Source organism: Pteropus vampyrus, unplaced genomic scaffold (genome assembly GCF_000151845.1).
Source record: "Pteropus vampyrus isolate Shadow unplaced genomic scaffold, Pvam_2.0 Scaffold82, whole genome shotgun sequence".
Classification (NCBI taxonomy): Eukaryota; Metazoa; Chordata; class Mammalia; order Chiroptera; family Pteropodidae; genus Pteropus; species Pteropus vampyrus.
The window spans coordinates 6,576,484-6,594,445 of NW_011888863.1; the positions used below are offsets into that span (position 1 = coordinate 6,576,484).

A 17,962-nucleotide genomic window follows, 5' to 3' on the forward strand; every position below is an offset into this window, starting at 1 on the left:
TGGTGTCTCCATTTAGTAAGTTGGAAAAGTATAAGAAAGAGAAATGAGAAAAACAAGAACTTCCAAGAACCTGTTCCTGAAAAAACTACCTATTTGTTCAGTTTGAAATTTCAGTGTGCCAGGTTCACTAGAGTTGCTAGAAACAAATGAACAAGTCAGGCCCTGCCTGCAAAATTTCAGTCTACCAAGGGGAGAGAAACTTAAGTAAATCGCCATAATGTGGTACATAATATACTTCAGAAACACCATGAGGAAACAACTGTGCCTGGAGGAGGGCTGGTTGAGGGGTAGGCTGCTGAGGGGCAGGCTGCTGAGAAGCAGTTGAAGTGGGCTTGAAGAAAGAGTAGAAGGTTGTTGGGTGGTCCAAAACAGATGAGAGTAGGGTGAAGTAGGGAACAGGAATGCATCTAGGCAGCGGGAAGGTGTGAGAAAAGAGTGGAAGCAAGAGGCAAGAGGGTAGATGCCATATTTAGGGGTATTTTTGGCCTCATAATAAGAGGCCGGAGGTCTAGAGAAATGAGTGTGAGTGTAGAAGGATAGGTGCAAAAAGAAAATGTAAGCTAAGGACAAATTGCAATGGGTTTTACTGCCTATGTTATATTATTTTTTTTTTCCCTGAAAGCAATGGAGAACTTTAAAAAAGATTTTTAGAAGTCTTAATAAAAATTAATAATTCTCTTAGAAAATCAGGGAAATGCAGCAAATCATAAAAAAATACAAAAATCACTCATAGTTTTACCACTCAGAAAGAGCTACTTTGATATTTAACAGTCCAACTTATTTTTCTTTGCTAATTTTCTTTATAAAAACATATTCGATAGCCTAATGTATGGTCATTCTGCTTCCTGTTTTGTTGGATTAAACGTAGGCATTTTCCCATGTTATTTCAAACTTTCCATAAGCCTGATACTATCTGGCCTCAGAGGCACTTAATTAAAGTGTGGAAGTGACATGATCATACATCTGTGGGTTTTAGAAAAATGAGTCAGATAAAAGGGAAAACAGATGGAGCCGAGTACATAATAAATTACTGCAGTAGTCCAGGTGTGCAAGGATGAGGTCCTGGCTGCAGCAGAGGGTTTTAGGACCAGGAAGAGGGATTTCTGAGGATGCTGTGACTAGATGTAGGAGTGAGTCATGTTCAGCTCCTAGCTTAGATGAAGTGGCAGATGGTGTGCCATTTATTGAACTACGAAGAAATAGAAGGAGCAACATATTTGGGGGCACAAAAATTAATTGGATTTAGACATACTGATTTTGTGAGAATTCTGGGATGTCCAGATGAAGATGTCTAAACCAAAAATAGGATTTTCTGGAGACATTATTGTTTACTGATTAAAGATAAAGGCTTTAAATTAAAGAGAAGAGTTCAAAGCCCAGCTTGGTCACTTACCTGCGAGGTGACTTTGGACATGGCACCCTTACATCACTTTCTAGGCCTCATTTTTCTAACATGTTAATGAAATAATTGAGGTGGCAGACAGGAAAGAAGGTAATTGTGTTTGGAATGAGAGGAGGGAGTAGAGTTGTTAATTAGGTTAGTTTTGTACGGCTACGTTTACGACACCTACAAGATATCCATTTGGAGATGTTACTTAAGCAAATGGAAATATGAATCTGGAGCTCAGGAAAGGAAATAAGACTATAAGAGAATATACATGAGGGTGTGATTAATACTGCCACAATAAAATGTGTAGGAACAAATCAGTAGTTGCGAAACACTCACGGGGATTTAGAATATAGCATAGGGCAGTGGTCCCCAACCTTTTTGGCACCAGGGACCGGTGCTCCTATGAGAATCTAATGCCTGATGATCTGAGGTGGAGCCGAGGCGGTGATGCTAGCACTGGGGAGCGGCTGCAAATACAAGTGAAGATTTGCTCGCTCATCTGCCACTCACCTCCTACTGGGGATTGGGGACCCCTGGCATAGGGTATATAGTCAATGTTATTGTAATGGTTGTGTGGTGTGCCAGATGGGTGCTAGAGTAATCGAGGGGAATCATTTCATAAATTACATGAATGTCTAGCCATTGTACTATATACCTGAAACTAATATAGAATAATAAAAGTAAACAAAAATAAAATGTGTATGAACAGAAAGAAAGCCAAGGACTGAGCCCAAAAAGCACAAACATAATCAAAAGGAGAACACAGTGAATTATTTGAGAGGAAAAAGAAGAAGGGAGAGCAGTGTCGTGAGAACCAGTGGGCTTGAGAGCGGGGAGGACATGAGAGTGTTGGTAAGTTCCTGTGGACAGTTATCATTTAGAATATGGAACTAGGAGTTAACCTGGAGACCTAGGCCTTTACTGAGACATTACAGCTCACTAGCTAGTGAACTGGATAATCAAGTTAAATTGAGTGGATTTATATTGCATGTATACTATGTTCAAGACACTGCAGTGAGTACAAATTGGAAACTAACAGTTGAGAAGGAGAATCACGATAAATAAATGACTATTGCTTACACTACCATAAGGTCCAGGGGAAAGGAGAGCTCAAAGATAAAGCTAAGGTTCCGGATTGTGGCTGAGACGGTGAATTCCTGTTGTGAGCACAAATGGAGAAGTCGGGCAGAGAGTGTGCAACTCAGTGAGGTATGAAGAGACCACAGTGCGGAGGTGACTTGGAGACTTGGTGCTGTACTTGTTGATTTGGGAAGTGCCCGTAGAGGCCAATGAGATGTCCTAAACTAGGGGTGGGGCTTGGAGCTTGAGGACAGTGGAGAAAGTTAGCTCTTGTGATAACTTGTGACTATGACACTGAGAGCCCAGGTCAAAGATAGTGGGATTAGCCAACAGTCTCTCCGGCATTGCTACATGGCCTGGAACTCAAGAAAGAGAAGAACCAAACCTATAATGGGAGTGAGCTGGGATCAGCAAGTGAGCATTGCCAAGAGAACGAGCGGATAACGGAATCAAGGCTTCGACAATATTGCCATGAACCAGAAGCTTTGGGAAAGTCAGGAGCATGGAGGTCACGATACACATATAGATCGGTTTAGCATGAGTGTGAGAGAAATGGGAAGGTCAGATCTTGAAAACATAGCAGTTGTTGTACGTGGCTTACAAAAACATAAAGAAAACAATACACCATAACCTGGTAGTCAGGAAGACAGGTGCAAGAGCCAGACTCTCTGGGTTTGAATCTCAGCCCAGCCACACTAGCTGTGTGCCTTTGAGCAGATCTCTTAAACATCTCTGTACCCAGTCTTCTCATCTGCAAAATACCTACCTCATAACATTGTTACAAGGCATAAATCATTTAATAGTTGTAAAAGACTTGGAACAGTGCCTTGAAACATAATATGAGCTGTGTATTTTCTAAATAAACATAAAATAAAATCCTAGTTCCTCATTTATAAGTCAAGATGAATAGACTTATGACCTGAGATGTCCCTTAATAGGTTCAAAATTCAACATATCCCACCTGGTGAATATTCCAGAACCTTCTATCATTTCCATTATAAACTGAGGTGTGCTCTCTTGTGCGATGCTCAAAGGTAAGTTTGTGTGCCTCTTTTTAATGCAGGTGTCCTGTATTTTGTTTGTCTCTTGCTTAAAAACCATAGGCTTTTACCACAAAGTACTTATTTGTATGTACAAGGTTTTAACTCCAGGGAATTGTCATCAGAAATATTTATAAACGATCTGATTTCTTTGATGTTCTGGCTAGACTTGGGATAGGTGAATTCAGTTATTGATTGTGTTTATTCAGTTCTTCTTGATTTCTGATTTTTAATTTCTGTAAAACCCAAAGGACAGGTTAGTCTAATGTATAGTAAACTGAGTAGAATAACAAAGATTTCTCTTTGCTGCCACTTGCTTCCTGTCTGACCTTGTGCACATAATCAAATTGTCCTTGTCAGGTGCAAGCTCTCTTTCTCTCTCCTCCCCCAACTTATCGCAAAGGGATGTAATTAAAACTTTCAGATAAAAAGCTCTCCCTCACCTGCCCTCCTGTTTTGAATTGAGTAAATAGTGTAGAGGACATAAGATTGAGAAAATATTGGTGCTCGGTCAAGGGTAGGCTTGGACTTTGCTCCCAAGGCTCCCTGAAGGATCATGCCTGTGACTTTCTATTATAAAGCACTAGGAAAGGAATAATGTTTATGTGTCATAGTGAGTATTCTTTTTTTCTTGTAATGTACACCTGGCGATAAATTTTTCACTGATTGCAAATCTCCGAGACCAGGTGACCTTACTTATAGCATTATTACATGATCTTAATCGAACACAAAATCTCTTTTATTCCCTTACTTTCTCATTTTCTTGCTCCCCAAATCTAGAGGAAGTTCTCTTAGTAAAAGGCTATAACAGCAAGAACTTTGTTTTCACAGATCTGGATTTAAAACCTGGCTCAGTCACTTACTAGCTGTATGACTTAGGGCAGGTTACCCAGCCTCACAAAAACACAGCCACTTGCTTCATGGGGGCATTATGAGAATTATATTAGGTAATTCATGTGAAGCACTTAGAATAGTACCTAGGACACAGTAAGAAGTCAATAAATAGTGGAGTGTATCACTGTCTTTCACTTACGATAGCTTCACTTGATTTCCCTGCTCCATAGTATAATGAGAAAAGGTACTGGAATGTAGGTGTCTAACTCAAGTTAGAGATTTTAAGAAGCTTTTTGAAGTGATAGGCCAATTATGTGACGTTCAACTATCACTGTGATCTAATTTTAAATTATCACCTGGAGCCATATTAAAGACTTTGATGTCTGGAAATACATTAAAAATGCCAATCAATATTTTGATGCATATCATGATTATGGTACAGAATCAAGTGTTTATTCCCTAAGTTGACTGACTGATCTTGTTATAAGAGAATGGACTTCAGGGAGCTCTGAGATACATGTATTTACACAAAGCCACATCTTTCTCCATGGAGCATTCATTCTGGTCCTATAAAATCCTGATAATTTATATACATATTGTTTTCAATATAACGTCTCATAAATATATGGGAAAGGCTGTATGAACTTTTAGTAATTTTCATTCAGTGCTTTTAGAAAAAAAATCTTCCTGTTTAAAAAGAAATCACATGAGAACATGTACTGAAGAGTTATAAAGCATAATTGAAGTTATAAAGCATAATGCCAATGTCTGATTCATTTTAAAGTAATTGAAGATTTTGCCCTTAAAGCATCTTTCAGGAAACTGTAATTGTTCATTAGCGTTTACAAAATTCTTTCCAAAATATCTGTTCCCCCACTTGGTGGTTTTGAGGCATGTGGCAGGGCATGTGGCACTAAGATTTTGCAGAATGATTCACTGGCTCCATACAAGCATTTTCTGCCTATCCAGTTAATAAACTCTGTGAGATGCAGTCGGGGGCAGGGGGGGGGCGGTTGTCTCAGCTCCTGCCATGGAAGCGTCATGTCAAAAGGTCTGAAAAGAGCTGCAGGAGCTGGTGACATCTGCAAATAAGGAGGCAGAACTGACACTGCAGCACAGTCATGGGCCAGCAGGTACAGTGACAAATAAGTAGAGTGAACCTAACCCCAGTGAGAATGGAACAGGTCTCTACGAAAGGTTTACTGGGGATGTAAAGGGGGCACAGTAACAACCTAGGAAGTGCATTAAGCAGAGAGAAGAGAGAAGTAGAAAAGAATAAATTGGATAATCTATTATTGTAAGAGTGTATCTTACTTTTTTGATTCTGGTACTTTAGGTATACTCAACATATTTTTGTTTGAGGCAGAAAAACTCAGAAGCAGCTTTCAAGTGAAAAAAAAAATCCTTATATGGAGAGATACCGAAAGTAAGATGCTTTTTAAATACCATATTTATTATTATCCTGAAAAGTCAAGCCTGTGTATTAGCTTCCAATAGAAGCAAATAGGATTATTTATTAAATCAATATTGTGCAACTGTTATGGTTTTCCAAAGAATCACAAGAATAAATGACTTCTTAGTAAAGTGCTAACTATAAAATAATGGTTATATACTATTGAGTGGCAGATAGTATGAAACGGTGTACAACTTTACCTATTTAACTATTTTTAAAAAATCAGGCTAAAGCTTCAGTGTGTCAGCAATTTTAAAACTACTTTGTTATTTAAGCATAAGTCTGATAGAGTAGTGAGAGCTTTGTGCATGTGGAGGGATCATATATTTCTCCCTAAATGTACTGATAGATTAGTTTTAGTAACTAAACTAATTTTTAGTAACTAAATTAATTTTTTTAAAGTTGGAAGCCGTCATACTATTATATCAAAATGACAATTTTTTATACCTGATATTTATTACTAAAATGCTGAAGAGTCTAAGTAGAATTTTTGTTGGAAAAATAATGTGTAAATTAAAATTCATAGTAGGAGTCACATTCATTTTCAAAGTGGACAGTTGGTATTTTGCTAGTCCATTCACTTGTAGGCATTTAATACAGCTTTGTTTTTTTATTGCAAAGGAGGATTAGAGTGAGAGCCAACTACTTACTGAATAGTTACAAATCACATACCACAGATTAGAATCTAATTCAGTTACCTTCTAACTGTGACCTTGGCCTCTTCGTTTTGTTGTGTATATGTGCTGCCTGCAAGATAAAAATAATAATGATACCTGTTTTATAGAGTTGTTGTAAAGGTTAGTCAATTTATGTAAAATACTCATATCAGTGTCTGGCACATAACAAGCAATCAGTGAATAGGTGTTAGTTGGTGATATTATTGTTACGATAAACCTAGAACAAGACTTCATGAGTCAGTGATTTTCTGACCTCAACCACAAAATTCCTAGTAACTTTTCACAAACCTATATGTGAGTGATTAAACTGTGTCAGCAAGCTTGCTTTTGCTTATCTTTGTGTTGGCTTTGGCAAGGTCAGGGACCTAATCTTAGAAAACCATCTGTGTGAAAGGAATATAGCTTTTGCTAATAACTGCTGGCATCCCCTTGGATTTTGCACAAAATGACCAGGATACCCACAATTTGCCATGTTCAGCTAAAGTATGATTTGCAGTCAGCAAAAGATTGTTTCTTATAAGCATCCTATCTGTGATCCCTAGGATGTGGAAGACCTCAGGGGTGACTTCATTGTGTAGCAATAATAGACAGTGTGACCTGTTGGTTAATGACTTCTCTCTGACTCATAAAAGATAGCCATGTCACAAGTTCTGCTAGATTGTTTTCTTTAAGGATATTTGTCAGAACTAGTGCAAATCAAAAAGATACATCACTGCTATTAGAATGAAACTGGGAGCTTGAAAAGAACAATTACTACTGATAATAACAACATGGATGTATCTCAGATCATTTTGATAAGTGAAAGAAGCAAGACTCAAAAGGCACATACTAAATAATTCCATTTATAATTTAGTTCATTTCTGTTTAGATATTCCTTGATGGCTGTAAGGAATTGGGTACCTGAGAAGCTTTAGAAAACTGTTTTTATCAAACAATTTGATAAGGTGTTTATTACTTTGGAAATATTATCCAAGCTTTATTTTCTAACATGTGAATATCTATTCTATTTTTAGGAGACAGATGAGCAAAAACTTCACAAAATAGCCAATGAACTTTTGCTTACAGAAAGAGCTTATGTCAACCGACTTGACCTCTTAGATCAGGTAGTATTTTCCCTTTCATAATTGTTTTATTTTTTGGTACTGTATATTTTAATTAGTAATTAAACTTAGTAATTTAGTTTTAGTATAAGTGCTACTGAAGCGAGCACATTAGTAATTTAGTTTTAGAAACTACACGAAAGGCCTGACCATTCTTGGCCAGTGAAAGGAAATTTCTAACATTGTCAGCTTTGTCAGTATAAGTGAATGCACTGGGTATAAAGGTTTTATACTTCATAAAGAACAGATTGAAGGACTCTCTGTACAAGTTACAAGAGCCTTTATCTTTATTTTCAATCCTAACCACTAATCCGTTTCTTGACCATTTATTGTGATTCCAGAAGCCATGCTAGCATTCGTTATACTTTAAAATAAGAGACTGGTGCTTCTAATGCTAACATGAATACATCACTGATCCTGTTCGACTCGTTTGCTCTTCAGCCCTACGTGAGGGATCTGAATTACTGCATTCATGGAGCCAGAAGGAATTTTTAGAGTTCACTAGTTCAGCCTTGTATGAAACGTTTAATACATTGCCTGGTGTAAAGTTGCACAGTCAATATTTATATTTGTTGAATATGTGAATCTACTTTATCACATCTTTTACTTACGTCATCATAGAGCCTCGAGTATTATTTCAAATGTACATTTGCAAGGGAAGTTTTAATATGCATCATAAGAATAACACTTGAAAACTAAGGCCTCTTAATCCTGTTTCAGTGATAAAAGAACCAGATATTTGGTAGATTGTCTGCTAATTTGGACTGCTCTTATTAGAAGAGAAAGTTGCCCACCAATTTATTTTGAGTTTGTGCTTTTGAAACAACTTTTCTCCTCATGGGGATCACAGAACTGAAACTTTTAGGTGTTCCTGTAGTGGAAATGTGTCTTTTCCTCTTACCGAATTGTGGTCCCTCCCGCCCTTTTTCCCCCCCCAGCCGTATTAGTTTGGTCAGCTATTGTTGCTTGCCTTTTAGGATTTTAGAGTCTAAATTAGTACAATATCTTATCTATTGGAGTCTCTAAGGACATAATTTTGTGTTCTTTTTGCCTCCCAAGAAAATGCAGTGGAGGTGAATTTAGAAAATTAACAACCACCTGGACATTATGAAGGAACAGGCCTCTTTCTGCCTACACTTAACAGAATGGCCAGAGGTATAGTAGCCCCAGTGGAGTAGAGCCAAGACTGCAAATGTTTTTTATTGTCTTTAAGATACCTCTTATTACGTATAGGAGATCTTTTTATCCTCATATCAGTGTTTTAAGTTACACATTATTACTTTTTACTAAAAGACAAGAAAACATCTGAGAACTGAAATAGTCTTTTGTTCATCCATTGACCAAATATTTATTAAGCACTTTTTCTACTGTGGAGACTAAATTATGATGTCCTCCTTCCCCAAGGAGTGTACAGTTTTAAAAGGGAAAATAAAATTTATGCCAACAAATGACAATAAAGGAAATATATAGTAAGTGCCAAAGAAGTCATTCAAAACATAAACAGGAGTGGAAAATACCACAATTATTATGTGTATATAAAGTTTTTTATATCTCCAGAAAGGGTAAACCCTGTTAACCTCAACTGGAAATTCTCTGGCATAGAAAAGGTTAACATCTTACAGAAAGAGGCATATCCTAGATTAGAGTCAAAGTTTCCTAATTCTGGTTCCTTGTTCTTCTTAATCAAAGCACGTACTCACTCTTACATTTCAAAAATGATCAATTTCTTGAACCATGAATTTTTCCATTTATTCATCAAGTTATTAAAAACCCAGTATGTGCCCAGCACAGTGCTAGGTGGTTAACCAATAAATTCAATGTAATGTTTGCTTTGTTTTCTTATTCAGGTATTTTATTGCAAACTATTGGAAGAAGCAAATCGAGGGTCATTTCCGGCAGAGATGGTGAATAAAATCTTTTCTAATATTTCATCAATAAACGCCTTCCATAGTAAATTCCTATTGCCAGAACTGGAGAAACGAATGCAAGAATGGTAAGAGGAGTAGATAGCAAGTGATATGTCTTAAGGTGGTTATATTAAGTGCTGTGTTATTCAGCTTTTAAATTGAAATACTAATGCTGCACAGAGCTGTAGCCAAACATTTGTGCTAAATTTTTATGTTAAAGACCGCTAATAGAAGTCATGGTACATTTTCAGCTTTAGTTCAAGGGACTGCATCTCTGCTCTCTCGTCTTTTGACTAGTGGAGATAAGATATTAGTTATCTGGAGCTTCAAGAATTCCATAGCATCTCTTCTTACTATGTCATTCCTAAACTTCTTTAATTCCTAAACTTCTCTACTTTCCTTTATTCTCTACCGATCTCACAGCAAAGTGGATCTAACAAAGCACAGGGTGTGTGTAAAGAAGTGATTATGTCATTTGAATTCGCTCGTTCTGTAAGAAATCTTAATGATTTGTTTTTATATTTTGTACAGGGAAACTACCCCTAGAATTGGTGACATCCTTCAGAAATTGGCACCATTCCTTAAGATGTATGGAGAATACGTGAAGGGATTTGATAATGCAATGGAATTGGTTAAAAACATGACAGAGCGTATTCCCCAGTTCAAATCAGTAGTGGAAGAAATTCAGGTAATAGGACTCTTTTACAATTTTGTTGGTAAAAATTATACGGTCTTGTAGATCTAAAATTTAGATGAGAAATCTGAGACACCTATCAAAATTCCATTCTATTCTGAATTATGCAGAAATCATCTCTGCAAAGTTAAAGTATTCATTGAGCATATGCCATGTGCTGAGCAATACATTTTCCATTTGCTTTTGAGACCTGGAGAGTTTGGTTTTATCAGGCTCCACATAAGTTTAAAAGTGAATTCCCATTTAGTTCTGTGCCTCTTGCTTTCTTTCAGAGGTTGAGATGTTGGAATGACTATAAATGAATAAAATGAATGATTGCCTATTAACTCTGACATTTTGGAAACATAATTATTCTGGCTTTATTTATTTATTTGTTTATTTATTTTTTGGTCACTTTATATCCTGATTTTTTAAAAAAATTTTATCAAACCTGGGTAATGCATTTTCATACCATAATAATTTCTATTTGATTCTCTAGTTAAAATTGTTAATAACTGTTCCTTGTTAACGGTTAAATATTGAAAAGGAACTTTTTAGATCACATAAGATTCTTGGTGTGGGGATACTATTGCTCCTTGACTGCGGCCTTTTTTGTTTCCTCATGCTCTATATTTGCCTTCGAGATCATACATTCAAGGTGCTTACCATGGAGATTGTTGCATATTTCACTACACGATGGTGATGGTGGTCATTATTGTTTTATCAAACCTTAAAATTCTATTCTTGCAATGTCTGTGTTCTCCATATCATGAGGAAATGATAGGGTTGTGAAAGGAGTGGTAGATTGAGAATCGACTAACCTAGTTTGGAATTCTAGTCTGCCACTTACAGTCGCTTGACCTTAGAAAACTCTCCTAGCTTCTCTGAGCCATAGTTTCCTCATGTACAAACTTTGGGATCAGTAACATATACTGTATATCAGTATATACATACATACACAGACACGACAGGTTTGTTAGAGCAAATCAAATGAGATAGCTAAACTTGTAACGGTTTATTTCTTTAATAAACTGTAAATAATTAAGAAAAGCCATTAACCCCTGACTTCTAGGCTAATGTCAGGCCATTTTTACTTTTCCTGGCCTACAATAATAAAACCCAAACTAGTTTCCTCACATCTTCCTTAAGTCATATTGTAGTAAAGTTTTAATAGATCTCGGATCTAACGATATCACTCTTCTGCGTGAAAACCTTCATTAGGTGAAGCAAGTCTAAACCCAGCTGGACATTCTTATTCCAGATTACCATTTCTTCCTCATCCCCTGTTTCCCTATAAATATACTAGCTACCAACAAAATTCAGTTGTTCCCTTTTACTGAATATGTTTCACGTCCCACTGTCTTGAGCCTGTTCTCCAATGGCCCTCTTTCTGCACTTGCCTCCAGTCTTCCTCACTTCTCTTCCCACCAAAGCCTGCCATCATCAAAGTTCATGTTAAATTCTCCTTTCTCTGTGAAGCTCTTAGTTTTTTTGTTTGCTTTAAATAGAAATATCATGTCTTAATACATCTTTCATATCCTGCAGTGCCTTGATCATGGTAGGAGTTCAATAAATATTTTAAAGAGATTCCTGCTTTGTTTCATGTGAAAAGAACACATTTTGAAAATAATCTTTTCCTTCTCATGTTAACGACTTATTGAAAGTAAATATTATAGACTTGATTTTTTTTTTCCCTAAGAAAAGGAGCTCTCCTTATAGAGTTTGGTTTCTAATGGAAAAGAATGCCATGACCTAATGCAAAATTAAACTTTTCTGACAGATAATGAAATGCTCAGATCTTGTCATTCTTCTTTGTAGAGTCTTTTTTAAGTTCAAAGGAAATGACATTTATGGTAGCCTTATTATGAAATAGTTTCTGCTGAGTACAAAGTCATTTAATACGGTTGTGCTTAGTGAAGCTCATTAATTAGATGTTTCTTTTGAAAATTTCTGAGTATGATTTAATAATGTGACCTCACAAACCCTTACAGTGACTAATTGAAAAGATTACTAGCAATCGAATTTCTTGCTTAAAATTCTGCTTGATTTTTCTTTCTGTTCTTACACTGGATTTGGTGGTCCTCAAACTTTAACGGAAGAATCTGGGGTGTTTTTAAACACATATGCCCAGACCCTTGCCTCCAAGATTGTAGCTTCGTAGATTGGAACGGGGTTCAAAATTTCTATTTTTAATAGCACTCCAGATACATCTAATGTAGGTGATACGCAGACCACACTTTGTAGGGAACGGCTGAGCTTGATGAAAGTTTTGTATTACAGTGAGTTTTTAGTTCTTAGGCTAACCTAATTTTTATATCTTTCTTTACAAACCTTTCTTATTACAGAAACAGAAGATCTGTGGGAGCTTGACTTTGCAGCATCACATGCTAGAACCTGTTCAGCGGATTCCCCGATATGAGATGCTCCTTAAGGACTACCTAAGGAAACTGCCCCCTGATTCTCCAGACTGGAACGATGCTAAAAGTAAATGCTTCCCCCCATCTTTTTCATTATGGGATAATTCAGTGGACAAGCTGCCTTGTGGTTCCAAAGTGAGATAGATCTTAGAGCTACTTTAGTAAAACATTGGTACCAGAAAATAACCTCACTGGAAATTGTTATCAACATCTCAGTTAGGCAAGCACTTTCGAGCCCAAATCACAGGTTTAGAGCAATGCAAATTACATTTCTCTTGCTGGTTTCATGTTAATCATTAATTCTGAAGTATAAAACTATAGTCTTAGAGATATCTGGAATAGGAATACACAATTACCTTCTCACAGGAAGAATACAATGATTCAGAATCACTAGTGCTGCTGGTTAATTAGATAGGTTGATGCACACAAAGAAAGTTAAGATGGCATTTACTATGTAAAAATAACCTAAGCAAAGTTGGCTCTACCTGCTCAGAAGAAAAAATGGTGCTATTTAGTGTCAGTTAACATTTTCCCTGAGAAAACTTAATTTCTTTTCTGCTAGTTGTCTTTTATTTTTTCATTTGATTATAATGAAAGCCTTTTTCTTTTTAAGGCTCAAGAGTATCAATAATTTCACTTTCTTATGTACTTTTAAAAAATTAATTAGCCGTGAAGGGAAGAATGAAAGTTAAGGAAAAAATGGGTTAGTATTCAACAAGTACTAACGATACTTAAAGCATTGCTAGTTTTCCTAATACTTTTTTGTCTTCCACTATAAGTGAAACTTGATAAGAGATGAGGAGCAGAAAACAGAATCTTTGCTCTTGGAGCTTGAGTCTTTTTTTGAGCGCAGGCTCTGCTTTGATTCTGCACCACCCAAGTGAGTCAGTGACCACAGAAACTTTCCTTCCCCCCTTTCTCCTTCTCCAGTTTAGAGCTTTCCCGACTTGCCTTCTTCCACTTTCCACTCATCCAGCCTGAGTGCTTGGTTTGAGTGGCAGGGCTAGTAGTTGGGTTAGAGATAGGACTCACCACTGCAACTCCTCAAACTGGTCTCCTGGGTAGCAGCCCCAGCCCACCTGGTTTTGTCTCCTTCTACCGTGAATCCTATATGGAATGCACAGAATTGCCCAAATCAAGATAGTTCTCCAAAATATAAATAAAAATTCAGTGTGTTCCACACTCAAAGTCTTTGATTCCCTCTCAGGTGCCAATGTCAAAAGTGACAAAGTTGGCAACATGGTAGCATATATTATTACTCTTTTTTGTTTTCCCATTGCTACTTACACTAAAATTCTAAGAAAATCACAGAAATGCTTTTAGAGACCTACAAGTAGAGGAGAAGGCAACCAAAGTGCATTTTGTTTAGCAGTGGAAAAAAGAAGACAGAAATGTCAGTCCAGAGGTGATAAAGTTGTTGTGATAACAGAGTTAACCCGACCAGTATTCACAAGATACAAAAGAAAGGAAGAGAGCAGGACATGATTTCAGATTGAGAGCGTGCCCTGGAGTTGAGCTGGCAGGAGGCCTCAGCTTCCACAGCTCTGCACCAGCAGTCCTAGAGCTCCTGCCTTGCCCACACCCAAGAGTTCCTATTCCCTTCTCTTACTACCACCTGCTCCAGCAACAGAACCCTCCATCAACGTTGGCATCAGAAGATTCTCTTTCATCCCACTGAGGCTAGAACTGTGAGTGTGTTTTCCCAAAGAAAGTTGGTTCTGCTTGGTGGTTAATTTGCTCATAAAACCACTAAAATACTACTGCTGAAATGTAGAAATTTGAGTAAGAAGACTTAAGTTCAGATGTGGCCCTTTTGTATGACCTTAGCCAAGTCATATCACTCTCCATTTCTTTCAGCTGCCAAATAGAACTAATATACTTTCCATTCAAGGTTTTATAAGAATTAATTGACATAACATATATGAAAGCATCTGGCAAAGTGCCTTGTACCACGCTGGTATACATGGTGTTTGTTGATTTTGAAGGTCCATTATGGATTAAATATACATGTAAGCCTCATCATTGTATGTGACTTTTTATGAGGAAATAGCCTTCAAATCTCAAGTAATCTGCTTACAGTGAACTTTTGAAAGTACCTAGTTTGTGAATGAAAATTGTCCCTGCTTTTATTGTGTATCTTTGGTCTCAGATTTTTTTCTTTTTTTTCTTTTTCTAGATTTCTTCTTATTGTAGCGTGTAATGTATGTTACTCAGTTATGTAGTAGTATACTAAGAACAATGTATGTTTCTTTTCTTTTCTTTTTTCCCCATTTAGAATCACTTGAAATTATATCTACAGCGGCAAGCCATTCTAATAGTGCAATAAGAAAAATGGTAAGTGGTTTTCAGAGGCGACAGGAGTCTTCTAGTTAGATAATTGTCGATAATGTAGCCTAATATTATCTACAGGTTTCCATCAAAATGAATTGATACAGTAAACAGAAAAGATTGTTTATAAAATGTTTAGTGTTATCTGTAATAATCTCTCTTCTCCCATGTTTTATTTTCCTCAGAACTGACATATTTTATACCAAAATTTATGCTGAGTTCCAATTACTTCTGAATTATTCATGCTTTAGCTAAGGTGGTTATATTATTAAAGCCACTAAGGTGAAACCTCCTTATATTTGATCTTGTTGTGTTTTGTTTTATTTTCCTAGGAGAATCTAAAGAAACTCTTAGAGATTTATGAAATGTTGGGAGAAGAAGAAGACATTGTAAATCCTTCAAATGAACTAATAAAAGAAGGACAGATCCTCAAACTAGCTGCTCGAAACACATCAGCACAAGAACGCTACCTTTTCTTAGTGAGTATTGTAGTGTGGGCAAATCACATAAGAGTAGTTCACAAATGTTATATACATCATGGCAGAGTCGAACGCTTTGCTTGCTTGCTCATCAAAGCAGTTCTGTCTAACCCAATATAGGCACCACTGTCAGGATTCTACATAAGGGAATGTCCTTAGTGATTGAAACTTGTTCTTTCCAGGACACACCTTTTTTTGAAGTATTTTTCTATAACTTTTCCGTGTACTTACCATATATAATTTATTTCAGCAACACATACTGAATACAACTTTCCGTAATGATCAATAGCCATGAGTGTATATATGGAGTATGATATGCTTTTTGGAACCCTCCTATTTTTGTTTCAGATTTTCTTGTTCCTTTCATTCTTACAGGCTAAAGGATACAATTTCCTAGACATTTTGTTGGCATACTATTTCCTGACAGCAGTTCTCTTCCTTATCTTCTCTAATCACTAATTTTAATCTTTCTAGTGTGAAGAAATATATAAGCAGTGTTGGAAAACTTATGCCTAAAATATCTGTGAAAAGTGCATGAGTTTGCTACATAGTTCCTTTCACTTCAGTCGATCTCTGTCCCTTTCTTCACTTTTTGGAAATCACAGTCAGTCTGGGGCTTATCTCAAATGTAAGAGCTCTTCTTGGGGTATCCAAGCTACTTATTTTTAGTCACTGGTACTTCCAGCTCCTTTTTATATCTAATGATATGATGATAACCATAGTAATAGCTAACAGTAACAATAAGCTAACATTGAGTAATAGCGTAGTAAATGTTAGCTATTATTATGACTGTTATTTTGGGCAAAGAAACAGAGAGACATTGGTGAAGAGGCTGCCCAGTGACTGGCACATAATATAGTCTCAGGATAATACTGACATCTGACTTTTCTGCTGCAAGGTAGTCAGTCATCTTACCACCATAATATGAGTTGTCATTAAGGGCTTAGAGGTTTCTGTTGTCTGATTACAGCCTCCCTTGAAAGGCAAATTTGCAGGAACTGTCATGCACTATTAGAATGGCTTGCCGCTGTAGATATAATTTCAAGTGATTCTAAATGGGGAAAAAAGAAAAGAAAAGAAACATACATTGTTCTTAGTATACTACTAGATAACTGAGTAACATACGCTACATACTACAATAAGAAGAAATCTAAAAAAAGGAAAAAAAGAAAAAATCTGAGACCAAAGATACACAATAAAAGCAGGGACAATTTTTTAAAAAAGAACATATGGTCACCATATGACCCAGCAGTTCCATTCCAAGTTTGTGCATAACTCAAGAAAATTGAAAACATATGTCTGTACAAAACTTGTTCATGAATGTTCCTAGCAAAATTATTCATAATAGCTGAAAAGTGGCAACATCCTAAATGTTCACCAGCTGATGAATGGGTAAACAAAGCGTGGTATATCCATGTAATAGAATAGTATATGGCAATAAAAACTAATAAAATACTGTGTCAAAACATCGTGTCAAGTGAAAGAAGACAGTCACTAAAGGCCACACTGTATGATTCCATTTATATGTAATGTCCCAAATAGGAAAATACGTAGAGGTAGGATATAAGTAGTGGTCGCCTAGGGCTAGTGGGAAGGAAGAAATGAACACAGGGTTTCCATTCGGAGTCATGAAATGCTCTGGCATTAGATGGTAGTGAACATTGCACAATTTACCACTGTACTAAAAACCATGAATTCAACATTTTTTAAAAAGGTAAATTTTATGGCATATAAACTATATCTCAATAACTTTTAAAAATTTATAGTTATCATCCAAATTAAGAATCTTCATTCGTGCTCAACAGAAGTACTTCACCTTTCAGAGGTTATAAAGCAAACTAAATATAAATCAGGGACATGTAATGTCCTGTCAGAATTCAGAGGTCTATTTATTTTGAAATACAGCTTTTGTTATTCAGGTATGGTAAGGCCACCAAGTTGGAGACAATTGCCATTGAAAAGATAGTTATGCTCACAGATCTCAAAAAGAGAAGGCATGCCACACCATGCAGTGTTGGGGAGGCTACATGAGAAAGGACCAGAGTCAGGAAGCAGAGAAAACAAGCAGAAAATGTGGGCTAGAGCCTTACTGTAGTTTCTGTGAGAGGAATGGGCAGGGGAAACAGGCTTAGGATTTGCCAGTGTAAATGATTTTGTCAGACTCTGGGACTTAGGGTCTGCAGTCTGGGATGTGGCCCTAGGGTGATGAGAGCTGGGCAATACTCTGCCAGAGTGTGAGAGAGAGCCTGATAAAAGAGGGGTTAGGGCTCATGCGCTCTGAATTGGTTGGTTTCCATATGAAAGGCATGCTTGCAAGTGAGTCATTTACTTTCTCAAGGAATTGGGTAACCTTGAGAGGGGCAGTCCTTCCAGTGTCCCAGCATCAAAAATACAGATGAAAAAGACATACTTGTTACACAACATGCCTGGGAGTCAGTTTTCCCTTTGTCTTTACCCCACCTTTAGGCGCTTAGATAATTTTCCTTTCTCCTCTTCCACATGAGTGTTTCTACAATTAAACTTTAACTCTGTATCTAACAAATGCCTTAGTTTAATTTTCCTATGTGAGAATTATTCTGGAGTA

At 36.7% G+C, this 17,962-nt stretch overlaps 1 protein-coding gene across 1 annotated transcript in view; it reads left to right on the top strand.

Annotated features, from left to right (window-relative positions):
* FGD4 (FYVE, RhoGEF and PH domain containing 4) overlaps nucleotides 1–17,962 on the top strand; it is a 187,546-nt gene that overhangs the window by 144,422 nt on the left and 25,162 nt on the right. The window contains exons 5-10 of the mRNA XM_023532410.1: nucleotides 7,488–7,577; nucleotides 9,422–9,567; nucleotides 10,013–10,169; nucleotides 12,500–12,638; nucleotides 14,847–14,905; nucleotides 15,232–15,378. Of these exons, the coding sequence (XP_023388178.1) occupies nucleotides 7,488–7,577; nucleotides 9,422–9,567; nucleotides 10,013–10,169; nucleotides 12,500–12,638; nucleotides 14,847–14,905; nucleotides 15,232–15,378 (738 nt within the window). The remainder of the gene's footprint in view (nucleotides 1–7,487; nucleotides 7,578–9,421; nucleotides 9,568–10,012; nucleotides 10,170–12,499; nucleotides 12,639–14,846; nucleotides 14,906–15,231; nucleotides 15,379–17,962) is intronic.